Source organism: Lampetra planeri, chromosome 51, assembly GCF_965212315.1.
Source record: "Lampetra planeri chromosome 51, kcLamPlan1.2.h2, whole genome shotgun sequence".
NCBI lineage: Eukaryota > Metazoa > Chordata > Hyperoartia > Petromyzontiformes > Petromyzontidae > Lampetra > Lampetra planeri.
Genome location: NC_136157.1, coordinates 1022045 through 1045772, shown reverse-complemented (window position 1 = coordinate 1045772; position 23728 = coordinate 1022045). Strand labels below are relative to the sequence as shown.

The 23728-nt window shown below is 48.3% G+C and overlaps 1 protein-coding gene across 1 annotated transcript in view; it reads right to left on the bottom strand.

The window, feature by feature from the left end:
* Positions 1 to 22224, bottom strand: part of LOC144734365 (uncharacterized) — a 73744-nt gene extending 51520 nt beyond the window's left edge. Inside the window, exons 1-11 of the mRNA XM_078616505.1 lie at positions 22110 to 22224; positions 21396 to 21457; positions 20323 to 20472; positions 13223 to 13482; positions 11937 to 12015; positions 10896 to 10925; positions 6402 to 6437; positions 5774 to 6208; positions 3909 to 4028; positions 1414 to 1560; positions 40 to 293 (exon numbers count right to left, since the gene is read on the bottom strand). Coding sequence (XP_078472631.1) covers positions 40 to 293; positions 1414 to 1560; positions 3909 to 4028; positions 5774 to 6208; positions 6402 to 6437; positions 10896 to 10925; positions 11937 to 12015; positions 13223 to 13482; positions 20323 to 20472; positions 21396 to 21457; positions 22110 to 22177 — 1641 coding nt within the window. The 5' untranslated portion in view covers positions 22178 to 22224. The remainder of the gene's footprint in view (positions 1 to 39; positions 294 to 1413; positions 1561 to 3908; positions 4029 to 5773; positions 6209 to 6401; positions 6438 to 10895; positions 10926 to 11936; positions 12016 to 13222; positions 13483 to 20322; positions 20473 to 21395; positions 21458 to 22109) is intronic.
* Positions 22225 to 23728: the final 1504 nt, after the last annotated feature.

Genomic DNA, 23728 nt, shown 5'->3' with positions numbered 1-23728 from the left:
AGATGGTGACAGTTCTGGTGATTATTAGGAGCCACTGACCTGGGTGTGTGGCCTGGCCTGGATGGTGACGGTTCCCTGCAGCCAGGCGCTGCTCTGCTGCCCCTCGGCGCGCCACACGCGTCTCTCTCCGCCGTCCTCCAGCACGTGCACGTTCAGGGTCATACGTTCATCGCCGTACATGTGGTACCAGAAGCTCAGGCACACGTTCTGGTTGGTGTTGATGCTGGGGCTCAGGAGCCTCACTCCTCCCCCAGCTCCCACGGACGCAGAGTCCAGGTAGAGGTAGAAGGAGGCTGAAACGAACCGGCATCCCGTGCCGTCAATGTGTGCACGCGAAGCGAGCAAGCGGTGGCACAGCGGTTGGTATGTTGAACTTCTTTCGTACCATAGGTAGCCAACCGTGCTCATCAGAGGTGCGGGAAATTGAACGTGCGAACGTTTGACATTTACATCTTTAAATATTACAAATTTTTAAAAGCCTCATCTTAGCAACTATCCTCCTATTAGCACAGTTCGCTACATACGGTGCATAAGTTCAAAAAACAAACATACGTAGTTTAACACAGAGGCTTCCACAACCAATTGTGCGGTTTGTGCACGACACTACGATGCTGACAAACCTGCTTAGACTCCTGGGCATGCACATCTGGGGAAAATGGTATTTGAACTTGACCTAGGAATGACTCTCCTAGGTCGACTCAGCCTCAAATGAGTATGAACCTCTGGACAAAAAAGTGACGTCCTATAAATATCAGGAGTTCTCACTCGAGTATTTCCAGCAGCTTCCACGCCAGTGTGATCAAGGAGACTTGGAACAATTCATCCACACTCACCTCCCCCAAGCCATCGTGCCCACATGCAGGCCAGGCACTGAGTCACCTTGTGTCCACAAGGCCTCTGGGAGCAGGGTGCTGCAGTGGCTAGCTGTTAACTACCTCCCCTGGTATACAGGAGGTTGTGGTTTAGATTCCAACCCAGATGCCTGCTGTATATTTGTGGTCGTGTGGACTTTTCTCTGGGTCCTCTGATCTTTCCCTCCACATTTAGAATCAACATCACACGTTTCGAGTATTTGGCTGCGATAAATTTCGACATGATGTTAAGACACTTCGTTGACCTATCATTTGTGATTAGCCAGGTCGCTTCTGAAAAAGAGCGATAAAGCTCAGTGGGCCTTACCTGGTAAAATAAAAAATTGTTTAGTTTCAAGAGCATGCTCTCGCTTTGCTCAAAAACACACCTCACTTGCACTAGGAGTGTAATACGACAAAGGCATTTTCAATCCGGAGTACTGGCAGAGCCAGTGCATCAGCCCATGAGTTATATTAAACAGCCCGTTGAAGGAGATATCGCAGAACTACTGAGATCCTGGTGCATTAACGCACATAAGCAAAATACCGTCTCGGCACTCACATCCGGTGGTGTGGTCCCCAGGTGGACCGGTGTTGGGGTTGGGGGTTGCTCCCGAATTCCTGATCCAGTCTCCGGCGTCATCGCCCGACTGAGTCCAGCCGCACAGCGGGAGTGCCACATCGTCAAAGCTGCAGCTGAGACGCGCGTCTGCAGAGAAGACACGAAGCATCATCAACCCGAGTGCTTTTCCTTTGTGAAATATCATCGTCGTCGTCATCAGTCACGAAAAATGCACCGCTGGATGAAGGCTTCCCCCAAATCGTGACAATTCCTCACAGTCGTGTGATGTCAAGATCCATCTCACTCCCGGTTCCACTGCGTCATCTGCGTGGTTGGTGGACGTTCTGCCCTGGCGTTTTATCTCCTTCGGCTTCCACTCCATCATTGGTGACGAATGTCGGCCATCATCCCTTCCAGCCACGTGTCCTGCCCTACCCCCCTTTTCTTTTTTTGTCAATTATTTTAATTGATCCAACCACATGGGTGATGTACAACTTCCACGACACGTGAGCTGTGCATAGCAGGATAGGCGGACGTGTAGGACCGTGGCGTTACGCGGTACGTGATTCTTCCAAGAGCTCGGGATGGTCTTTCTAGCCGAAATGTTAAATACTTGCAGAAGGTGCCTGGTGACGCCTTGGGGTTTAAAGCCCAGGAGGGAGGATTCAATGCTTGGTGTTATCTCGATGCCAGACATCACGTTGTACAGATCGGTAATTTTATCACGGAATGTCCTGATCAAGCCCCTTTTCTTTAAGATCGATAGTGTCCCTAACTTGCACAAGTTAATTCTAGATTTGAAGCTTTCGTGACTGCAATGATTCATATTCTTAGGTTTTTTCGGTAAAGTCACGTAGGTAAAAACATTAAAAACTAAAATAAAATAAAAATAAAAATCACGACGTTTCGGAGGCAACACAAGCTTCCGTCTTCAGGTGGTACCGTCACAGCCACGACAGCTGTATCAAGTAAATGAGAGATTGCAGGAGTTACCACTGCGTTTATATAATGGTTGGAGAAGGTGGTGGGGCAAGGGCCGCATACTTATTATTAATATGGTAAGGTGAGGCTTGAGACTAAGAATAGACTGCATAACAAAGGCTGAGCCTTTGTTATGCGGTTTGTGACTCAACCTGTAACAAGAAGACCACCACTAAACATGGTAAAACAGTAATGGTTGTCTGTCAAATAAGATTGGCAAATAAGTGTAGTTAAATCTTTTTTGCATGGTTAATCACATCTTTCCAATGATTACTCAGTTTGTAACCGTCATCACGGTTGAAATTATGTCTGTGTTTGTATATTTGTATGGCTTCGTGTACAAACCTTTGATGGTAGCCAGGAGGTTTGCAGAGAACCTTGGTCTCGGAAAATACAATTTCATGAGAGCCCACCGAGTTGTAGCAATGATCGGCAACGGCCGAAGAATCAGTTCTGCCGTGTTTCAGATCTGACTTGTGCTCGCGGACACGATCAGAAACATGACGTTTCGTTTCTCCAATGTAGCAATCACCACAAATGCAACTCAATTTGTAGACTCCAGGATACTGTAAGTCAGGAATGACATCCTTCACAGATGGAATCAAATCACGGATTTTATGCACTGTACTGAATCGGACTTGGATCTTATGTTTGTTTAGAATTTTGGAGATCTTTTTTGTCAGGCCTGCTATGTATGGCAACGTGATAGTTTTGGTCGGAGTTTCATGTGGCTGTTTCTGTATGGTGGGAGAGACAGCTTGGCGGATAGTGCGGTTTTTAATGTTTTTACCTACGTGACTTTACCGAAGAAACCTAAGAATTTGCACAAGTTATCTAAGTCCGTGTCTTCCTCTTTCTGTCTCTCAACGCGGTGGCAATCAGAGTTCTCCACGTGTTTCTTGGCGCAGGTTTTCAAATTTTGATCCCCCTTTATATTTGTCCATGCCCCACGCTCCTGATCCACTGATTTGATCCAGGAGCTGTCCCTTTTGGATTTGCGAAATGGGCTGAACGTTGTAACCGGAGCGATTTACTAGACGTGCGCAAAAAAAATACCACCAAGGGAACACTCAGAGCAAATCTCTTCCACAAACAAGACGGGCGGCGTACGACGGTGAGAGTGCACGTGTGTACGTTTAACTTTTTTTGCACCGTATGTAGCCAACCGTGCTAATTGTAGGTGCGGGGGAAAGGACAACAAACTAAATACAACAACAAGCAGTTATAAAGAAATTAGTTGTCAATCTATATGATTTAAAAGTGCGTAGCTCTAGTGACTTCCTAACATCAGAATATGTATCTATACTGGAAGAATCTGATGAGCTATAAAGTTCTTGCTCACAGATGTCCAGTTGGGGCGGGTAAGAACGTGACAGCAACAAACAGTACATCGGAAGGCAGAGCGTTTCAGACGGCCGCAGAAACGCACCTGAAAGCGCCGTCTTTGTTCGGTGGTAAGACCAAAAGCCGCTGCTGCTGCTGCTGTGAGGATGACCACCGGAGTGGCCACGTACCTGGCTCGGGAGCTGCAGGTGTCTGCGGGATGCACGCGGTGCTGGCGGAGGGCGTGGGCACGGTGGTGGTGGTCGTTGTTGTGGTAGTTGTTGTTGTGGTGGTGTTCACCGCTGTGCTCTCTGCGAAGCACAGCATGCGGTGTTCTCGTCAGTTTCACCGGAGCAACGTTCCGTGTGAGATGAGCATCCAGTAGTTTTGCACGATTAAAATTTTTCCGTGGACGCATATTTGCATTAATCTATATTTGTATCTTTCTGGGATTGCTTTAATGCCACAAAAAAAAAGTACGAGATTGTTCACACTCACATATGTGTGTATAAGAAAACCGTATCGTACCTAAACCCTGAGCGTATTTAAACTGCAGGAGTAAAAACAATTCTCGATTTCATTTTATTCTGTACGCGCGCGTTGTGTCACAGGTGAACTTTTCCACGTGCAATAACAAGTTTCAACACACCTCGTTACTACCGAAAACACAAAGGTAACCATGGCGTTTCTACAACGCATTACAACGACGTGTTTCAAACACGTTCATTGCGTGCACGCACTGCCGGATCGTACAAATCAACGTAACGTTGAAAATAACAAGAGGACTAAACGGGGAGTTCACCTAGATCTGGGGTCCCCCCTCGTAAATGCCACTCCAGAAACCATGAGTTTACTTGACTGACCTTGAAATGAGACTGACTCCCCCCCCCCCTCTTTCCCCCATCTTTTCCCGAAGAAAAGGGAGATCTAACGCATCACGTACCGCACAATGCTACGGTCCTGCACGTCCTTGTTGATTGTCCGAGCCACCAATCCCTCATCTGTCACGGAAGTTGTACACCCCCCCTTCCACCCCCCCGTGGTTGGATCAATGAAAATAATTTACAAAAGAAAAAGAAGAGGACTAAACAACACAACTTGCTGCCACATCCGTAAGCTCACGTGCCGTGCAATTCGCGACACGGTTTGTATTCACGCAGCATCTAAAGGCGACCCGCATCTCAAGACGCTGCACAAAAGAGTGCGACTCATGTCACGGGTTAGCTTTGGATCGCTCAAAGCAGGGTGAGGGCGCCACAGTGGCTAGGAGACGTTAACTATCTCGCCTGGTATACTGGAGGTCGTGGTGGGTTCCGATCCCGACCCTGATGCCTGCTGTGTATTTGAAGTTTGCGTGTCTCTTTCCCCGTGGTCGCGTGACGTTGAGTCACCACTATAAGTTCCCACGTGATGATGATAAGCCACTTCGTTGAGCTATCATTTCTTATGGCCCGGTCGCTTCTGACAGAGAGCTACGTAGCTCAGTGGGCCCTTACCTGGTAAAATAAAAACGAGTTTTCTTTTGGTTTAACAAACCACTCATGATGTCTGAAACTGGGAAATCTGAGCTAAAATCTCATCTCAAACAGGATCCACAAATTACCAAGGCAATCTGTATATTTGTGTGAAACATTGATTTGTGTGAAACATTGACAAAATCGTTTGCACGGGTAATGCTAGTTTATAGTTTTGAGGCATAGGCAGAGGAAACAACAAGTGTCCCATCTCTATTCAGGGGGTGCAGAACAATGCCTCTGACTGACAGGGAAAACCATCGGATTCCTTACTGCACGCAAGCCGGTGGATTGTTTGCATGACCTCTCGTCGTAACCAAAAGACTTCGACATTGCCACCTAGCTCCTGCACGCACGTGTGAGCTATCATATGCAAAAACCTAATTATGCCGTAGCATAACCCACCGTGGTGTTACACGATGCATCGATTAATGCGATGTTAATACAAAAAATACATGAACCCTTCATTTCAATCGTCACCGCCTGAGTCTTGACAATTTCCTCTCATCGCTGGCTGAGTGAATCGTTGCATCCTCGGTCACCTTTGGTGGTGTCGTGAGAAGTGGCCGTGGACCCCGTCCGGTCGGTAGACGGCACGGACGAGGTGCTGACGACGATCCCTGGTGCTGACGACGATGGGGAAGGGCTCCATGTGGAGTCCTCGACCAGTGAGCCTGTGGAACCGCCCGGGACGCTTGTTGTTGCTGTTGTTGTTGCTGTTGCTGCTGTTGCTGCTGCTGTTGATGTTGTTGCTGTTGCTTCTGTTGCTGCTCCTGTTGCTGCTGCTGTTGCTGCTGTTGCTTTTGCTGCTCCTGTTGCTGCTGCTGTTGCTGCTGTTATAGGGACTGTGGAGCCGACTGTTGGTTCCTGGGTGCTGTGTGCAATTCCAGCGGTAGGCAGCGCCACGGCTGCGCTGCTCGCCGTGCCAACCGAGAGAAGAGTGGCTGTGAGATCCGTCGACGATGATTTTGTAGGGCCTGGAGGCGTGGGGGGTGGGGGGAGAGGGGTGGGGGCGGGGGGAGGGGGCAACGTCACCCGCGTCACAGTTCCAGTGAACGTCACAACAACGCCGGCAGACGTTTATCCAACCACGCCGCCCGGACGCGGATTTTCAAGTTCAACCGTAAACGTCGACAATGGGCAGTGGGCGACAGTGTCGGAGGCATTTACCTGCGGCCGCGCTTGAAGGCTGCACGTGTGGACATCCTGCGGAATGAAATAAGTTGCGTGGTTACATTATCTGCAGGCATGGCGAAGCGCGCACGGTGGCAAACGTGCGTTTCCGCGTCCCTGCGGCCATGTCGAATTAACAACGTTGTCCCCCACCCCCGCATAGCTTTCAACCCCACACGGTTTATCCCGTATTATTGTACAGGGAAATTGAGTTTTCAGGTCCATACGGCGTACAGCCGTTTCAATACGGGAGAACGTTGCGAGTGACAGAGTTTGGTGTGGAGAAGCGCCGGGCTAAGAAGCTCTGGGCTAAGAACCGCCGGGCTAAGAAGCTCCGGGCTAAGAAGCGCCGGGCTAAGAAGCTCCGGGCTAAGAAGCTCCGGGCTAAGAAGCGCCGGGCTAAGAAGCTCCAGGCTAAGAAGCGCAGGGCTAAGAAGCGCCGGGTTAAGAAGCGCCAGGCTAATAAGCGCCGGGCTAAGAGCGCTGGGCTAAGAAGCTCCGGGCTAAGAAGCTCCGGGCTCAGAAGCGCCGGGCTAAGAAGCTCCGGGCTAAGAAGCGCCGGGCTAAGAAGCTCCGGGCTAAGAAGCGCCGGGCTAAGAAGCTCCGGGCTAAGAAGCTCCGGGCTAAGAAGCTCCGGGCTAAGAAGCTCCGGGCTAAGAAGCTCCGGGCTAAGAAGCACCGGGCTAAGAAGCGCCGGGCTAAGAAGCGCCAGGCCCTAGTGCAGGGGTCCTCAAACTACGGCCCGCGGGCCACATGCGGCCCACCGAGGGCATTTATCCGGCCCATGGTCATTAATTGGGCTGCGCTTGTGAGCAGTAATTGGGCTGCGCTGGTGAGCACTAATTGGGCTGCGCTGGTGAGCACTCATTGGGCTGCGGTGGTGGGCACTGATTGGGCTGCGGTGGCGAGCACTGATTTGGCTGCGCTGGTGAGCACTGATTGAGCTGGGGCGGTGGGCAATGATTGAGCTGCGGCAGTGGGCACTCATTGGGCTGCGCTGGTGAATGGTTCAATGGACCAATTGACTGGACTTGCCCCCCAGGCCTAAGGCTGCCAGCCCTCCCCTGGCTGCGCTTGACTGGCTCTCCCTCCCTCAGCTCCCTCACTTGCCCCTCGGCTCCACTCCCAGTGATATTCCCGTATGCTGAGTAAATTATAGAGGGGTAATAACAGAGTGATCTCTGATCTCTGGTCAGTGACAGACAGCCGAGGAGTAGGAAACCCAATTTAAATGACAGTAAGTGCATTTATATTCTGATTGCTATTCAATTATATGAGGTTATATGTTGTGTAAGCGCCGGTTCATACTGTTGCGATCTCTGAGCAGTGCGAGTTCAGCCATATGCTTGTATGGCTGAACTTGCATTAGATTCGGAAGAAAAAAGGCACATGTGCCTTCTTTTTTCCTGCAGTGGAATCGGATCGCATGGGTCTTCTCCCCCATGCGATCAGATTCCTATGCGAGTTCGCAGATCGCACTGCGATCTGTGAACCAAACTGCAGGTGTAATTAACTTTTTAATGGCACCCGCACCAGTGTGAGCCTGGGGTAAAAGCGGAGTTCCCCCAATCAGACTGCATTGATGGGCAGTGCAGTCTGTATGTCTCTGTGTGGGCAAAGTTATTGCTGGTATATTGTTTTTGTAGCGCTGTATATATATTGGTATTTTACTAATAGCAATTTTGACTCCCTAGGAAACAATGATGTCAAGAAAGAGAAAAATTGACGCGGAGTGTATGATATTCAAAAAACAGTGGACTTATGATTACTTTTTCATGCAGTGCAAGGAAAGAGCTGTGTGTCTGATATGCCAGAATATAGTGTCTGTGTTCAAAGAATACAATTTACGTCGACACTATGAAACTCAACGTAAAGATAAATATGATTGTTTGGTGGGAGAAGTGAGAAAAGATAAAATATTAAAACTGAAAAATACATTAACAACTCAGCAAAATACTTTTGTGAAGCAGAAGCAGCTAAATATTTCATCACTGCGAGCAAGTTTTCAAGTTGCCAAGCTAATAGTGTGCACTGGCAGACCATTCGTTGAGGGAGAATTTGTAAAAGAATGCCTTCTTTCTGTTGCCAAAGAGATGTGTCCAGAGAAGGCCGATTTATTTAGTACAGTGAGTCTTTCAGGACCTACAATTACACGGAGGATTGAAGAAATGGGAGACAATTTCCATCAGCATTTGCAAAACTCCACAAAAAAACTTTCCTATTTTTCCTTGGCACTCGATGAAAGCAATGATGTTCGTGATTCTGCACAACTTCTAATTTTTATTCGTGGGACGAATGACTATTTCGAAGTCACAGAAGAGCTTGCTGCACTGCAAAGCATCAAAGGAACAACTACAGGAGAGGACATCTATGAAAAGGTTTGCCAAACTGTGAATGGTTTGGAGCTGAACTGGGCTAAACTAGCCAGTGTGACAACTGATGGTGCTCCTAGCATGGTGGGGTCTAAGAAAGGAGTAATTGCTCACATTAACCAAGAGATGGACAAACATAACCATTCTCATCCAATAGCCATACACTGCCTCATCCACCAACAAATCACTGAAGTGGGACTCTATTAACTTCATTAGAGCTCATGCACTAAACCACAGACAATTTCAGGAATTTCTGTCTGAGCTAAATGTTGACTATGAAGATGTTCTGTACCACACAGAAGTCCGTTGGCTGAGTCGAGGGAGAGTTTGAAACGTTTCTATGACTTACTTCCACAGATTACAGCTTTTCTGTTTTCAAAAAACAAAGAAGTACCAGAGCTCAATGATGCAGAATGGAAATGGCACCTTGCCTTTTAGACAGATGTAACAGAGCTACTCAACAGTTTCAATGTGCAACTTCAAGGAAAGGGGAAGCTCATCTGTGATATGCAATCACATGTCAAAGCATTTGAAGTAAAATGAGGCCTCCTCATCAAACAAGTGAAGGAGGAAAACTTCTGCCATCTCCCCACAACTCAAAATCTGTTAGCGGAAAAACTATTGGTTGCATTCCCAAACAAAACATGTGTGGATTCACTGTAAAAATTGCAAAAGGAGTTCAAATTTAGATTTAAAGAGCTTCATCTCCATGAACAGGACATACAGCTTTTCCGTAACCCATTTTCTATTGACATTGAAAATGTGGATACAATTTACCAAATGGAACTGGCTGAACTGCAGAATTGTGACTCTCTGAAAGACGCATTCAAGTCAAGCAGCCTTCATAATTTCTATGCATTTCTCCCCTCTGAGACATATCCTCATCTCAGGAACCATGCACTCAAAATGGCAACCATCTTTGGCAGCGCTTATGTCTGTGAACAAACTTTTTCCAGAATGAAACATTTGAAATCTCCAACCAGATCTAGACTAACGGATGCACACTTGCATCACTTGTTACGACAAGCAGTGACAAATATGGAACCGGACATTGACCATCTCATTAGCCAAAAGCAGGCCCATAGTTCCCATTGAAATACTGGCAAGTTTTTTTGATTTAACTTTACTGTTCTTCATTTTAAATATTGTATTTGTTCCCGTTTTGTTTCTTCACTTCAAAATAAGATATATGCAGTGTGCATAGGAATTTGTTCATAGTTTTTTTTAACTATAGTCCGGCCCTCCAACGGTCTGAGGGACAGTGAACTGGCCCCCTGTTTAAAAAGTTTGAGGACCCCTGCCCTAGTGGGTTCAACGTTGCGGTTCGTAGTTTGCATCGCACGACCAAAATTGTGCAACTGCTCTGGGTTTGTCTTTTTAATTTAATGTCACTGATTAAAGTAGTTATTTAAACAAAAAATGTTTGCCTGGATTATTGAGACCGTGATAATTATATTACGTAATCATTTCCGTCGCTCTCAGCTGATTATCGCATAGCTAACGGCACTTTCGTTATGAGTGTCATGGGTTTTAAACTTGCAATGATTAGAAAACTTTTAAAATACCTCTATTCGTACTGGAATTGAAATACATTTGCTAAATTATATCACGAAAAATCACATCCCTAATTGTAGTCAAGGGTTTTCTTTATACGGAATCGCCATTTGCCTTTATAAACACATTGCAGTAGGCCTACTTAATTTTTTACCAAAGAGTATTGCAATCATTATTTTTAGAGATACAGCCGTGCGATGTGATAATAACCTATATTTAACTTATATCTTAAAAAGAGGACCATTTTTATTTTGCGATAATGATTTGCAATAAAAAAATTGCTCATCTGTCATTGTTTATTCTTGATTTATTTTTACCGTGACGCGTCGCGTATGTCAGAGAAGCGACCGGTGTTGTTGTTTTATGTCAATGAACCCCGATTTAGGAGGTTCTTGGCTCACGGGGTCATTCAAAATAAACACTACTTCATCGGCCAATTGTTTCAGTTATGCAACAGCAAAATCTATTCCAAAGACCCGTGCCACTCTTTGCGACTCGATGTTTAAGGTTCGGGCTCACAACAGTTACAAGCAACAAGTGTGGTGGTGCAGTGCGTCATGCCCACCTGGGTCTGTCCACGACTCGTCAGGACACTCTGTGAGAGAGACAAGGAGAGAGAGATAACGAAGCACACAGGCGCGGTGGGTTACAAACGTATGTCGAACTTCTTTCGCACCGTACGTAGCTGACCGTGCTAGTCAGAGGCGCGGGGAAAGACCAACAAACTAAACACAACAACATCAACAAGCAGTTTCAAAAAAATTTGTCAATCGAGATGATTTAAAAGTGGCACAGCTCCAATGGCTTCCTAATGTCGGAGGGAGAGTTCCAGACAGCCGCTAGAAGCGCCCCTGAAAGCGTCGCGCGCGACGATGATGATGATGATGATGCGGTGACTGATGGTGACTGATGTCTTTGTTCAATGGCCAGCAGCCGTCGCTGCTGCTGCTAGCGAGGGTCACAGCAAATCCCAAACCTTCGCGGAGCCTCCGGGGGGGGTCAACCCCACCCATTGGCTGCGCATCGCCAGGTTTAGTGCCATCTCGGACTCACCACGGGCCAATAGCCAAAGCAGCTCGATTGGTTTAAACATTAAAATTACATTTCACGCGATTCACTCCGTGCAAGAAAACAAGCGGTGTGGGTAGCTGCGTGGGGTCACACAGCCGGCGCAGGTTGTCGGTGGCGCGCCGGTTCCGGCTGGCTTCCCAAGTGCACCTCAAAGTGCACCTAGCCTGGCACAGGCGCCGTGGGGACGTCACCGTCACTTCGTGGAGGCTGTTAGTATTGGCTGCCTTCCCGCTCGTCGCCACAAACTCTGCGTGACTCACAAATTCTGCGGTGCTTTGATTATCAGTATCCATGAGCGATGGTAACATTAAATAACAATTATTAGTATTACTACTACTACGTGTTTGGGATGTTTCGATTAGCCTTAATTTGCAAAGTGAAATGTGAGCACAGTGTTCCCTCGTGGTTCACGAACTTGCTATCCGCGATTTTGGCATCGAGAAAGATATAAAGTGATGCGATATAAAACGATGATAGAGAATGTGATGAGATGGCGTAGACACTTCTCCCCCCCCCCCCCCCCGAGGAAACTCACCGCATCCTTCGAGCACAGAGACGTCATCCACTGCCACGTCCCCATGCCACGTGAGACCTCGAACCCCTTCGAGCACCAACTGTGAAAAACACAGCATAAGCAGGAGCAGCAGGGGCACAGGGGCAGCAGGAGCAGCGGGTACAGCAGGAGCAGCAGGAGCAGCAGCAGCAGGGGCACAAGGGCAGCAGCAGCAGGAGCAGCATGAGCAGCAGGAGCAGCATCAGCAGCAGGAGCAGCATGAGCAGCATGAGCAGCAGCAGCATGAGCAGCAGCAGGAGCAGCAGGAGCAGCAGCAGCAGGAGCAGCAGAAGCAGCAGCATGAGCAGCAGGAGCAGCATCAGTAGCAGGAGCAGCAGGAGCAGCAGCAGCAGGAGCAGCAGAAGCAGCAGGAGCAGCAGCAGGAGCAACATCAGCAGCAGGAGCAGCATGAGCAGCAGCAGCAGGAGCAGAATGAGCAGCAGCAGGAGCAGGATCAGCAGGAGCAGCATGAGCAGCAGCAGCAGGAGCAGCAGGCGCGTCGTCAAGGGGGGTCATTTGCAGGGCGAGGGATGGAGCAGTGGCGGACCAATGCGTGGCCGTTTTTGTCGTCCCGGTTTCCGCCAAAGTCGAAGGGTTGAGAGCCACGCGGCCGTCCCAAGAGCAGCGGGCAGGCGGTGAAACGAGGACGCGGCCGTAGACTGGTTCGTCCTCGGGGCTCATTAAACTGTCAACCCCTTATCAGTGCCTTAACTTGTTACAGACCAATTCAGACCTTATTGGCCCTTATACATCTCAACGTTCATCCTACAAAATCCCATCACAAGGTAGACACACAAATAGACAAAGCAAAATGTGAGGTATTGAAACAAGAATTACGGGGTACTCCATATGGGTTGACAGCTATGGGGGCTCGTCGATGCAGTCGTCAATGTTCGCTGCCGCAATCGGCCTCTGACGAGTCCTAATGAGGATACAGTTAACATGAAGTGTAGCGCCTTGCGCTATCATCCTGGCCACCCGAGTTCGATTCCCGCTCACGGCCAACACCGGTGATGATTATCTGAACCGGTTCTGGGCCTCCCCTAGGTCGACTCAGCCTCAAATGATTACCTGGCGGGGTGTGTAAACATCGCGACTGGGGAGACAAAGGCGGCCGGGCGTGGCGCTACTCGTTCCGGCCTTCATGGGCGCTACTAGCTAACAGCACTTTTCCCCAAACAGTCTGTTAGGGCTACACGTACGGTGGAGGGGGGAGATTATTTTTTTGTCTCTGGTGATTCCATCAGAGCAGCGGAATGGTGCCGTACCGAGGTGGCCTCCACCGTGGCCTGCAGGGTCACCGATCCCCGCTTCCAGGCATCTCCCTGGGGGCCCCGGCGGGACCACACGAGCGACTCGCCGGGGCCCGCCTTGGCGTAGACGTTGAGGGCCATGCCGGCGTCCTCGCTCCTCATGAGGTACCAGAAGCGGAGGCACGCCGGCCGCGGCCAGCGCGCCGCGGGGCTCTGCAGCCGCGCCGTCTGCGTCTCGATGAAGTTGTGAGCCTCCAGGTAGATGTAGCAGCCGGCTGAGGGCGGGGCAGGCAAAGACAAAGAAACCCCGTGTAGCCTTCACATACTGTGGGGGCAAGTGCTGTTAGCGAAAAGCACCTGTGAAGGCCGGGACGGTACACGAGGGGGTGGGTGGCCAGCACCACGCCCGACCGCCTTTGTCTCCTCAGTAGCGATGTTTACACACCGCACAAGGTACTCATTTGAGGCTGAGTCGACCTAGGGGAGGCCAGGGACCGGTTCAGATAATCCGTGAGCGGCAATCGAACCCAGGGTCGCCAGGTTCATAGCGCAGCGCGCTCACCGCTACACCACCGCACCCCACAAGACAAGCTGCAGCAGCCGTCTGAGGGCGGGACAGACACACACACGCGTGGGATGTTAACTGCCTGTGGCGTTAATATCCTAAAGCTTTGGGGACCTTTTTGCCAACATCAAAATATAAAAATAGGTTTTACCCTCTCTGGCAATAACACAGGAGGTGTCAAGATGTTCAAACTCCGAACAGAAACCTTTTGCAAGGAATCATGTACTGGCAGGGGCGGTTTCTTCATTAGGGCGATTGGGCGACGCACCACCAATGTCAGGGGTCGGCAACCAAAATAACAAGAAGAGCCATTTCTTTCCAATTCGGTACAAAATTCAGTATTTCAAGAGCCGCAGTGCATCTGAGTACATACTGTACATACGTACATATCGTCAAGAAGCAGCCCGTAAAGAGCCGCATGCGGCTCCGGAGCCATAGGTTGCCGACCCCTGACCAATGTCATTCAACCACAGAGTCACGCTAGCCGTCACTGTGCCTCTGGATATAGTCCAATCAGCGTCATGTCACGTTCTGTGGAGTACCGCCTCTTTTTGGGCGATTTCACTCCGGCTGAGAATCGCCCCGAGTGGCCCCATAGACTTACATTCAAAGAAGTTTTTTTTCGAACGGCGGGCGCTCCAATGCATTCTCGATGGCTTCCGGGAGGGCTCGCCCTAACGTGCTTACGTCATCATACGTGCTTACGTCATCACACGTAAGCACGTTTCATCCAACAATATAATTTATCTCTACCTAGTGGAATCTTTAATAAAATAAACTTGAGTGGTTTGTTTTAATAGTGAGTATAGAAACAAACAAGATGTATTGTAAGAGTCACTTTATTTTTCATTAATATTAAAGAAGTGAAGTTGCCTTTACATGCTTAAGCTGTTAATTTATCCATTGCATGGGTGGACCTTATCCTTATCAATCATCCAGACATTTGCCCCCCCTGAGAGATTTTGCAGGAGCCGCCACTGTGTACTGCATTAACCACACATACTTGTGGTGAACATGCAAACAACAAACATGCTCAGGTAGTATATGCTGCATTGTCTTTGAAACGGATTGGTCCACATTCATTATTTAGACTGAAGGAATCCGATGAGCTATGAAGCTCTTTCTCACAGATGTCCAGTAGGGGCACGAGTTCCGAATATTACAACAACGAGCAATACAAAAATAACGATGCAAGTGCAAAGTACAAAAAAGGTAAACAAATTACCCGAACACAAACAAATACAACACTAAACCATCTCTATTCTACCAGGCAAAGCCCACTGAGGTATTAACGTCATTTTAAGAAGCGACCTGACCAAAAGTGATAGCTCAACAAAGTGGCTTATGAAGTGGACATTTTATAGCAGCCCACTATTCTAAACGCGTGGTGATGTTGATTATAAATGTAAAGGGAAAAATCGGAGGACCTGGAGAAAAATCCACGCGACCACGGGGAGAGAGAGAGAGAGACCACAAACTTCCAATATACAGCTGGCGTCAGGGTCGGGATCGGGATCGGGATCGAACCCACGACCACCTGTATACCAGGACGAGGGAGTTAGCATCTCGCCATCGCGGCGCCCGCTCGACCAAATACTCTCCAGAGCTCCTTCTATTGAAGGCCTCGTCCGCCAGCAGATGGCGCGAGCGAGCAGTTGCACGGGTTGCGACTGCAGACATTCCTAAGCGCATGTCTAAGGATTGTGGGTTGCTAAATGATAAATGCTTGGGGTTCGTAAATGTTGGCTCGGAAATTATCCAAAAACTGTTAGTTAATTTGTTGTTGTATCACATTCTTGCTGACGGCGACCTCCCGCTTGACTCCTATGGGTCAAATTTCGATTTAAAGCTTTCGTGACTGCAGGGATTCATCTTCTTGGTTCTTTCGGTAAAGTCACGTAGAAGGAAAGTAATAAAATAATAAAAATAAAACATAATAAAATAAAATAATTCTCACGACGTTTTGGCTACAACGCAAGCAGCCGTCTTCAGGTGAAGAATGAGACACTGCCAAGCTAGGAGCTTATATATAAGCTGAGTTGGAGGTGGAAGAAGAAGAGAGCCTTGATATGCACATTCTTTTGTTAAGGCTCTCTTCTTCTTCCACCTCCAACTCAGCTTATATATAAGCTGAGTTGGAGGTGGAAGAAGAAGAGAGCCTTGATATGCACATTCTTTTGTTAAGGCTCTCTTCTTCTTCCACCTCCAACTCAGCTTATATATAAGCTCCTAGCTTGGCAGTGTCTCATTCTTCACCTGAAGACGGCTGCTTGCGTTGTAGCCGAAACGTCGTGAGAATTATTTTATTTTATTATGTTTTATTTTGATTATTTTATTACTTCCCTTCTACGTGACTTTACCGAAAGAACCAAGAAGATCCTATGGGTCACTCAAGAAAGGCGCATTTGCTCGCTTCAACAAAATAAAATAGCAAAGTCCACTCTTCCAGCCTGGCTGTGATATTCAACCGCAAACACTTCCGTGTCACCGTTTACCGATAACGAGTCGGTCATGCTATTATTACTATGGTGTTCAGAGTCCAGGACTGATTGAAACTACATCGGGGTAGAAGAGTGAAAGAACAAATCAATTTGTTGAACGAGAACCACGATTCCGTGCGTAATTTCCCAAAGTTCTCTCCCCAAATACGGCCATTTCACTTATACCGGCACTTTCAAAGTAGATTGTTTTACTGTCTACTGTGGCACCAGGCATAGCAATAACACCTAGAGCCCTCCACGCGACGTTTTCTCGGACGCCGTGCCAGCGATTTTAGAATCGATCCGTGGAGAGTTTCGGTCCACTCATTTCTGCACCGATTCCGGAGATTGAATCTCGCCCGCGTGGAACACCGGGTGTCATCTCGTTGTGTCTGCACGCGTGCGCGTTGTCTGCACGCGTGTGCGTTGTCAGCACGTGTGCGCTGTATCTGACTACCCCCAGTTTCCTTCTGCGAAGCAAAGACTGATCGTCAATGATGAGCCCCCGAAGCGCGAAACCAAGGCAGAGTTTGACTATTAAAACGAATAAAATTAAACTAAATTATGTTTTATACCAGGTGTAAGGTCAACTGAGCTATGTGGCTCTTTTTTGGAAGCGACCTGGCCATCACAAATGATAGCCCAATGAAGTTGATTGTTGCGTGGAAATGTATGGCAGCAGCCAAATACTCTAAACGCGTGTTTCTCAATGTGGTGAGGACCCGGAGAAAAATCCACTCGACCACGGGGAGAACATGCAAGCTGCAATTATACAGGTATCAGGGGTTGGGATCAAATCCACCACGTCCTGTATACCAGACGAGGTAGTTAAACTAATAAAGTATTTTTTTATTTGACCAGGTATGTCAGAAGTGACCTAGCCACAAAAGATAGCCCAACGAAGTGGCTTATCATCACGGGGAAACTTACTCTTAAACACTGCATGGGTAACACCTCTGGAAGGGTTCAATGAACTCAAATCTATTTCACGTGGAGGTACTAAACGGAAGGAGCGATTGATGTGACCTAACACCCATAAGAGTATTACTGTCCTTGTCACAAAAGCAACGTTTGTGGGGAATGATAGCCATTTTATATACATTTTAGGCATAAGCAATTACGAAATAACACTTACTACCCAGGATCAAAAATTGTATTACATCGTGTTATTTATTGCAGCATGCGTGTTCGCCCAGGAAAGCCTCATTAGGTCTGAAGGCCTCTCTTTAAAGAGGTATCCTGACAGTATTTTGGCCGTATGCGGCGACTAATCTCAACTGAGTAATTCTCGCCGAATGTTTCAGCACTGGCGATGCTTATCACATACCAGTTCGATAGCACGAGCAGTTTAATTTTTTTGCCTATTGGAGAATCTGGACGAAACCGATGAAGAACAGACTCATTGTGGAAACCAGTGGAAAAATAAATGGTTCATTGTTAATAAAAAAAATCATCATCACATCACCATGATCCATGGGGCAGATCGCCCTTAGTAGGTGTCCATCTGCACGTTTATGTCATTTTCTTGTCAACACATTCCTCTCCGTCTTGTAGTGCCAGTGTGGCTCAAGCAGTGGACACATCTTCCTGGCACCAATCTCTGATGATGTCGTCATCATTATTCAGCCATTTTCTGTTAGGAATTCCTCTCTTTCCGGTCCCTTCCATTTTTTCGAACAGCACACTTTTAATTGAACCTGTTGTTATATTATTCAATGTCAGTATTAACAATTATTCAATATTATTGACATTATTAGTACCAATAATAATATAATATAACAATATTTAGTTCATGCCAAAGCCACAGCAGGTTTCACGCATGAGCACTTTAACATGCCAGCTAAAGTGACCAATATTATCCATAATAGAGGTTTTTTGGAGTTATATTGAAACAGGAGAAGGATTTCTCCACAACTCTGGCTGCACCCTGACGAGGATGGTTGTTGTAATTCCTGGCGAAACGTCACGGTACTCGAGTGGTAAATTGTGTTGTGGGTTTACTCTCCAACACACAACCGGTGTGCTGTACAAGTTTAGTGGTATAGTGCTGGCTGCTGGCGAAAAAGTGGAACTGTGTTGTACGTCAGTATTGAAGTCAGCAGGCCATGATAGACACGGAAGGGGGACATCTAGGGGAAAGGTCACAGAGGGGGGCCCATCGGGAAGCCTCGGGAACCCGGTAGCAGGTTCCAGAGAGGGGGCGTGGCCGGGGCGGAGCGAGGCCACGCTGAGAGTATAAGAGGGGCCCCAGTGAGGGACCTCGTGGCTGTTGCTGGAGTGGGATCCCCGTCGTGCTGTTCAAGATCGTCGCCATCATCGCTGTCATCTCGTCGCCATTGTCCCTGTCATCTTCACTCGATATTGTGCTGCCAGATAGTTGTTGGCTGTCTCAGTTCAGCGCCGTCAGTCTTAGACGGTTAGTGTTTTGTATAGGCTAGCAACCAACGTAGAGTTGTGTATAGGCGAGTGACTGTTGATTTTGTACCCACGTAGGGTGTGTATAATCCGATGGTGCTCGTTAAATAAAAGAAGTACCTCCAAGTCTTATCGTCTCCGAGTTAGTCACTACACTAGTGTAATGGGTTCAACTGAGTCGCAGACGTAGACTTGGAGGCAACACATTTTATTCAGTTCCAACATACGGGCGAACTTCCCCTTAGTTACTACGTAGCTGTTACGAGGGACCGAGACCAACGACTTTGGGCCGGGTCCACGTGTTGGAGACTCGTTGAATGGAGATCGCAGACGAAGGGTTTCTTCCAGGATGAATAACAACCCTGGTATCTCTCGCGACCCGGCTTATATTCTCTGTGGCATGGCCACGTCCACCTTCCAGAATCCTCGGGAAGGATCTGGGTCCCAATCACGTGACCCCCTAGCCCCCTCTTGGGGCCCCTGTCAACTTAACCGGTCACGTGTCCTCCCGGGTCAACCAGAGTGCCATGGCCTCACACAATCTTATCCTTCGGTCGGCACCCACACACCCTGTCCCATAGGGCCGGCACTGCACTTACAGCGTGGTGCCATCCAGCGCTATTATTCAGCGCACACCGTGCCCCTCTAGGGCCGGTACTGCACCCACAGCATGGTGACATCCAGCGATGTCACGACACTAGTAAAGAATTGGCACGTTTTGTTTACGAGACACAACCTTGCCAATTGACTGTGTCGGGTGGTGGCAGGTTTAAGGACACATATGCACTTTTAAAAACTTAACCCATTTTTATTTTAACAGGCAAGGCCCACTGAGCGGTACAGCTCTTTTTTGCAGAAGCAACCTGCCCACAAATTATAGCCCAACGAAGTGATATATCAAGTGGAAATGTATTGCAGCCAAATACTCAAAACGCGTGATATTGATTCTAAATGTGGAGAGAGAGAGAGACACACAAACTCCAAATATCCAGCAGGCATCAGGGTCGGTATCAAACCCACGACCTCCTGAATACCAGGCGACGGAATTAACATATCCTAGCCAAAGTGATGATGATGATGAGAGATAAACGCAAACCTTAAATATACAGGAGGCGTCAGAGTCTGGATCGAACCCACCACCTCCTTCATACCACGTGAGGTATTTAACATCTCCTAACCACGGTGATGATGATGCTGATGAGAGAGACACACAAACTCCAAATATACAGCAGGCGTCAGGGTCGGGATCTAACCCACGACCTCCTGCATACCAGGCGACCGAATTAACATCTCCTTGCCACAGTGATGATGTTGATGAGAGAGAGACACGCAAACTCCAAATATACAGCAAGCGTCAGGGTCGGGATCGAACCCACGCCCTCCTGCACACCAGCCGAGGTAGTTAACATCTCATAGCCACAGTGATGATGATGAGAGAGAGACACGTAAACTGCAAATATAAAGCAGGCGTCAGTGTTGGGATAGAACCCACGACCTCCTGCATACCAGCCGAGGAAGTTAACATCTCACTAACAGGGTTTAAAAGCCAATCCCCCCCCCCCCCCCCCTGGCGACTATAACGATTGAGCGCTGTTCACGCCGTCATTCTTACTCTGTTCGCCCCCCCCCCACCCCCCATCGCGCGTTCCACTCACTTCCCGTGGTGTGGTCTCCGCTGGGCCCCGACCTCGCGGTTGGAGTGGGCCCGCTGGTCCGGATCCACTCGCCGTCGTCCCCCTCACACAGCTGCTTCCATTCGCAGAAGGGGTCGCTGTGGTCGTCGAAGTCGCAGGAGACGGAGGTCACTGCGGGGACACACGGAGCGGTGGGGAGAACCGTTCCCAGCGTCACCGTCGCTGCTCAGCGATCGACCTCCAGCGATGGGGGCTCTCGCCGCGTCCGGAATTAGCGGCCCTCGCCGTCTTTGCAAACCGAAATAAAACGACATTTGGGCAATTTCGATTTAAAGCTTTCGTGACTGCAGGGATTCATCTTCTTGGTTCTTTCGGTAAAGTCACGTAGAAGGGAAGTAATAAAATAATAAAAATAAAACATAATAAAATAATTCTCACGACGTTTCGGCCACAACGCAAGCAGCCGTCCTCAGGTGAAGAACATGTCTGTCGATAAGAACCAAGAAGATGAATCCCTTCTACGTGACTTTACCGAAAGAACCAAGAAGAAGACATTTGGGCAATGGCAAGGAAACCAACACATGTTTCTTCTTTTTTTTGCCAGGTAAGGCCCCCACTGAGCTACATAAATCTTGTTGCAAAAGCGACCTGGCCATCGCAAATGACAGCTCAACGAATGTGGCTTATCACGCGGAAATGTACAGCAGCCAAACACTCTAAACGCGTGATGTTGATTCTAAGTGTGGAGAGAAAAAACTGGAGGACCCGGAGAAAAATGCACGCGACCACGGGGAGAGAGAAACGCAAACTCCATATATTCATGGAGTCAGGGTCGGGATAGAACCCACGAATCTCCTGCGTACCAGGCGAGGGAGTTAACATCTCGCCACGCGGCACCCGTTTGCTCACCACGATTACGCTTGCGTATCCGGGAAAGCAAGAATTACGGAACACAGAACCCAACCATTCTGACAACAAAGCAACCACTGAGCTGGCAAACAATATGTGCTCATTATGTATCGCGGTTATGCATAAAGAATGAAAGAGCAGCAGCGGCGATGATAACGATCTTGCGGAATTGAGGTTGAATTCACCGTTGTGCGTGGCTTGCTGCTGTGCTCCGCCAGTTGTGCTCGCAGCGTTCTGTGCCCAGGCTCTGCAACAACAACAACAACAAAAATCAGCGACTCCCGCGGATCGCTCGACAAACAATGAAGTCAACTTTGCACGCCGCGCTGCACATCGCCGCGTAAAACGGCGTGCATCGCATCGTCGCTTTCAACAGAGTGGAACCCACTCGGCCAATAGCCCCCGGGTGGCGGCGGAATGCAAAAATACCCAGTCATTAACATTGAGGTCTATGGGAGGATTTAACATTGAAGTATATGGGAGGATATAACATTGAAGTCTATGGGAGGATTTAACATTGAAGTATATGGGAAGATTTAACATTGAAGTATATGGGAAGATTTAACATTGAAGTCTATGGGAGGATTTAACATTGAAGTATATGGGAAGATTTAACATTGAAGTCTATGGGAGGATTTAACATTGAAGTATATGCGAAGATTTAACATTGAAGTCTATGGGAGGATTTAACATTGAAGTATATGGGAAGATTTAACATTAAAGTCTATGGGAGGATTTAACATTGAAGTATATGGGAAGATTTAACATTGAAGTCTATGGGAGGATTTAACATTGAAGTCGATGGGAGCCATACAAGGGAAGACGAAGAACATTGATAACATTGCTATATTTGCAGAGTATACAGAGCGATAGGAGCAGTTATAGTACGCTGAATTTACCCTGTTTCTTGAAGAAAGGGCCATGCCATTTGGCAGCCTATGAACACGACCACAAATCTGCTGACCATTCTGTTCGAGTGAGTAGCTCTATGAATCCGACTACCACCCCGCCACTGAATTGCCTTGCTCTGACCTCCTCTGTAAGCGGGGTTATAAAGGCCCCGCGTGGCCCTGTAGCGGCTGACCTATGTTCTGTTTACATAGGGAGGCGATTTTCTTTTCTTATCGAGAATTTGACAATGTTACATGCGGGGGAAGGGGACGACGACATCGTGTACGTACGTTACACGTTTGTGATTGTTATTTATTAAAATGTCTACGCTAATAATAAAACAAGGGAGGTTGCTCAATGTGCACTCGTCTCGTGCGTCAAACGGTGCCTTCGGATTGCATCGCACGCGGCCATGTCCCGTCGGGCGTGACCCAACAATCCATCACCCGCTGTCGGTCGTGCGCCCGCTCGGGTGTTGGGTCGTCGAGAATCATCGGGAAAGCAAAAAACAATTAAAAAAACACTGCCGGTCACAAAACGCCGCACGCTCTCGTCGTCGTCGCCATCCTCGTCACCACCACCATAATCGTCGTCGTCATAATAAACCATCAATCCAACTAACGACGCCCATTTTCGCCCCCGGATGACGGTGGGTGTCGTTGCGTTGATGGCGACACCGGCGTGACAGGTGGAGCCACCACGAGGAGGACCCAGGGGAAAATCCACGTGAGCACGGGGAGAGACACCGCAAAGTCCAAATATGCAAAAACAGCAGGCATCAGGGTCGTCTCACCCCGTCAACCACATTTGCAACTTCATCGACTGGCCGATGCGCAGCTCTCCTACTTGCATTGAAAGTTCAGGACAAGCCATGGTACAAACTAAAGTTAACTTGTCTTTTATTTTACCAGGTAAGGTCCCACTGAGCCGCTATGTAGTAGCTCTTTTACAGAAGCGACGTGGCCTACCACAAATGACAGCTCAGCGAAGTGGCCTCTCAAGTGTAAATGTATAGTAGCAGCCACATACTCTAAACCACGTGACGTTCATTCTAAACGTGGAGGGAAAAACCGGGGGACCCAGAGAAAAATCCACGCGACCACGGGCAGAGAGAAAGAGACACGCAAACTCCAAATATACAGCAGAAGTCAGGGTCGGGATCGAACTCACGACCTCCTGCATACCAGAGGAGGTAGTTAACATCTCCTAGCCACCGTGATGATAATGAGAGAGAGATACGCAAACTCCAAATATACAGCAGGCGTCAGGGTCGGTATTGAACCCACGACCTTCTGCATACCAGGCGAGGTAGTTGACATCTCGCCAATCTTCACCATTTAATCAAGCCACTGTAGTCTGCGCTCTTTCTTCAACAGAGGAGGAAGAGCAAAACCACACAAACTATCTGCAGAAACCCTCTTCCTGGCAAGAAGACCCTGACATTGGCATCTAGCTCCTGAACATATTGCCACACGCAGGAATAGAAGAGAAACATCATCAACAGCTTTCACCAATCCACTGCTGGATGAAGGCCTCCCCTAAGTTATCACATCCCGTCAGGGTCTTGCAATGCCGTCATCTTTCTCGCTTCAAGTTCTCAGTTTTTATAATGTTCATTCTGGTCTAC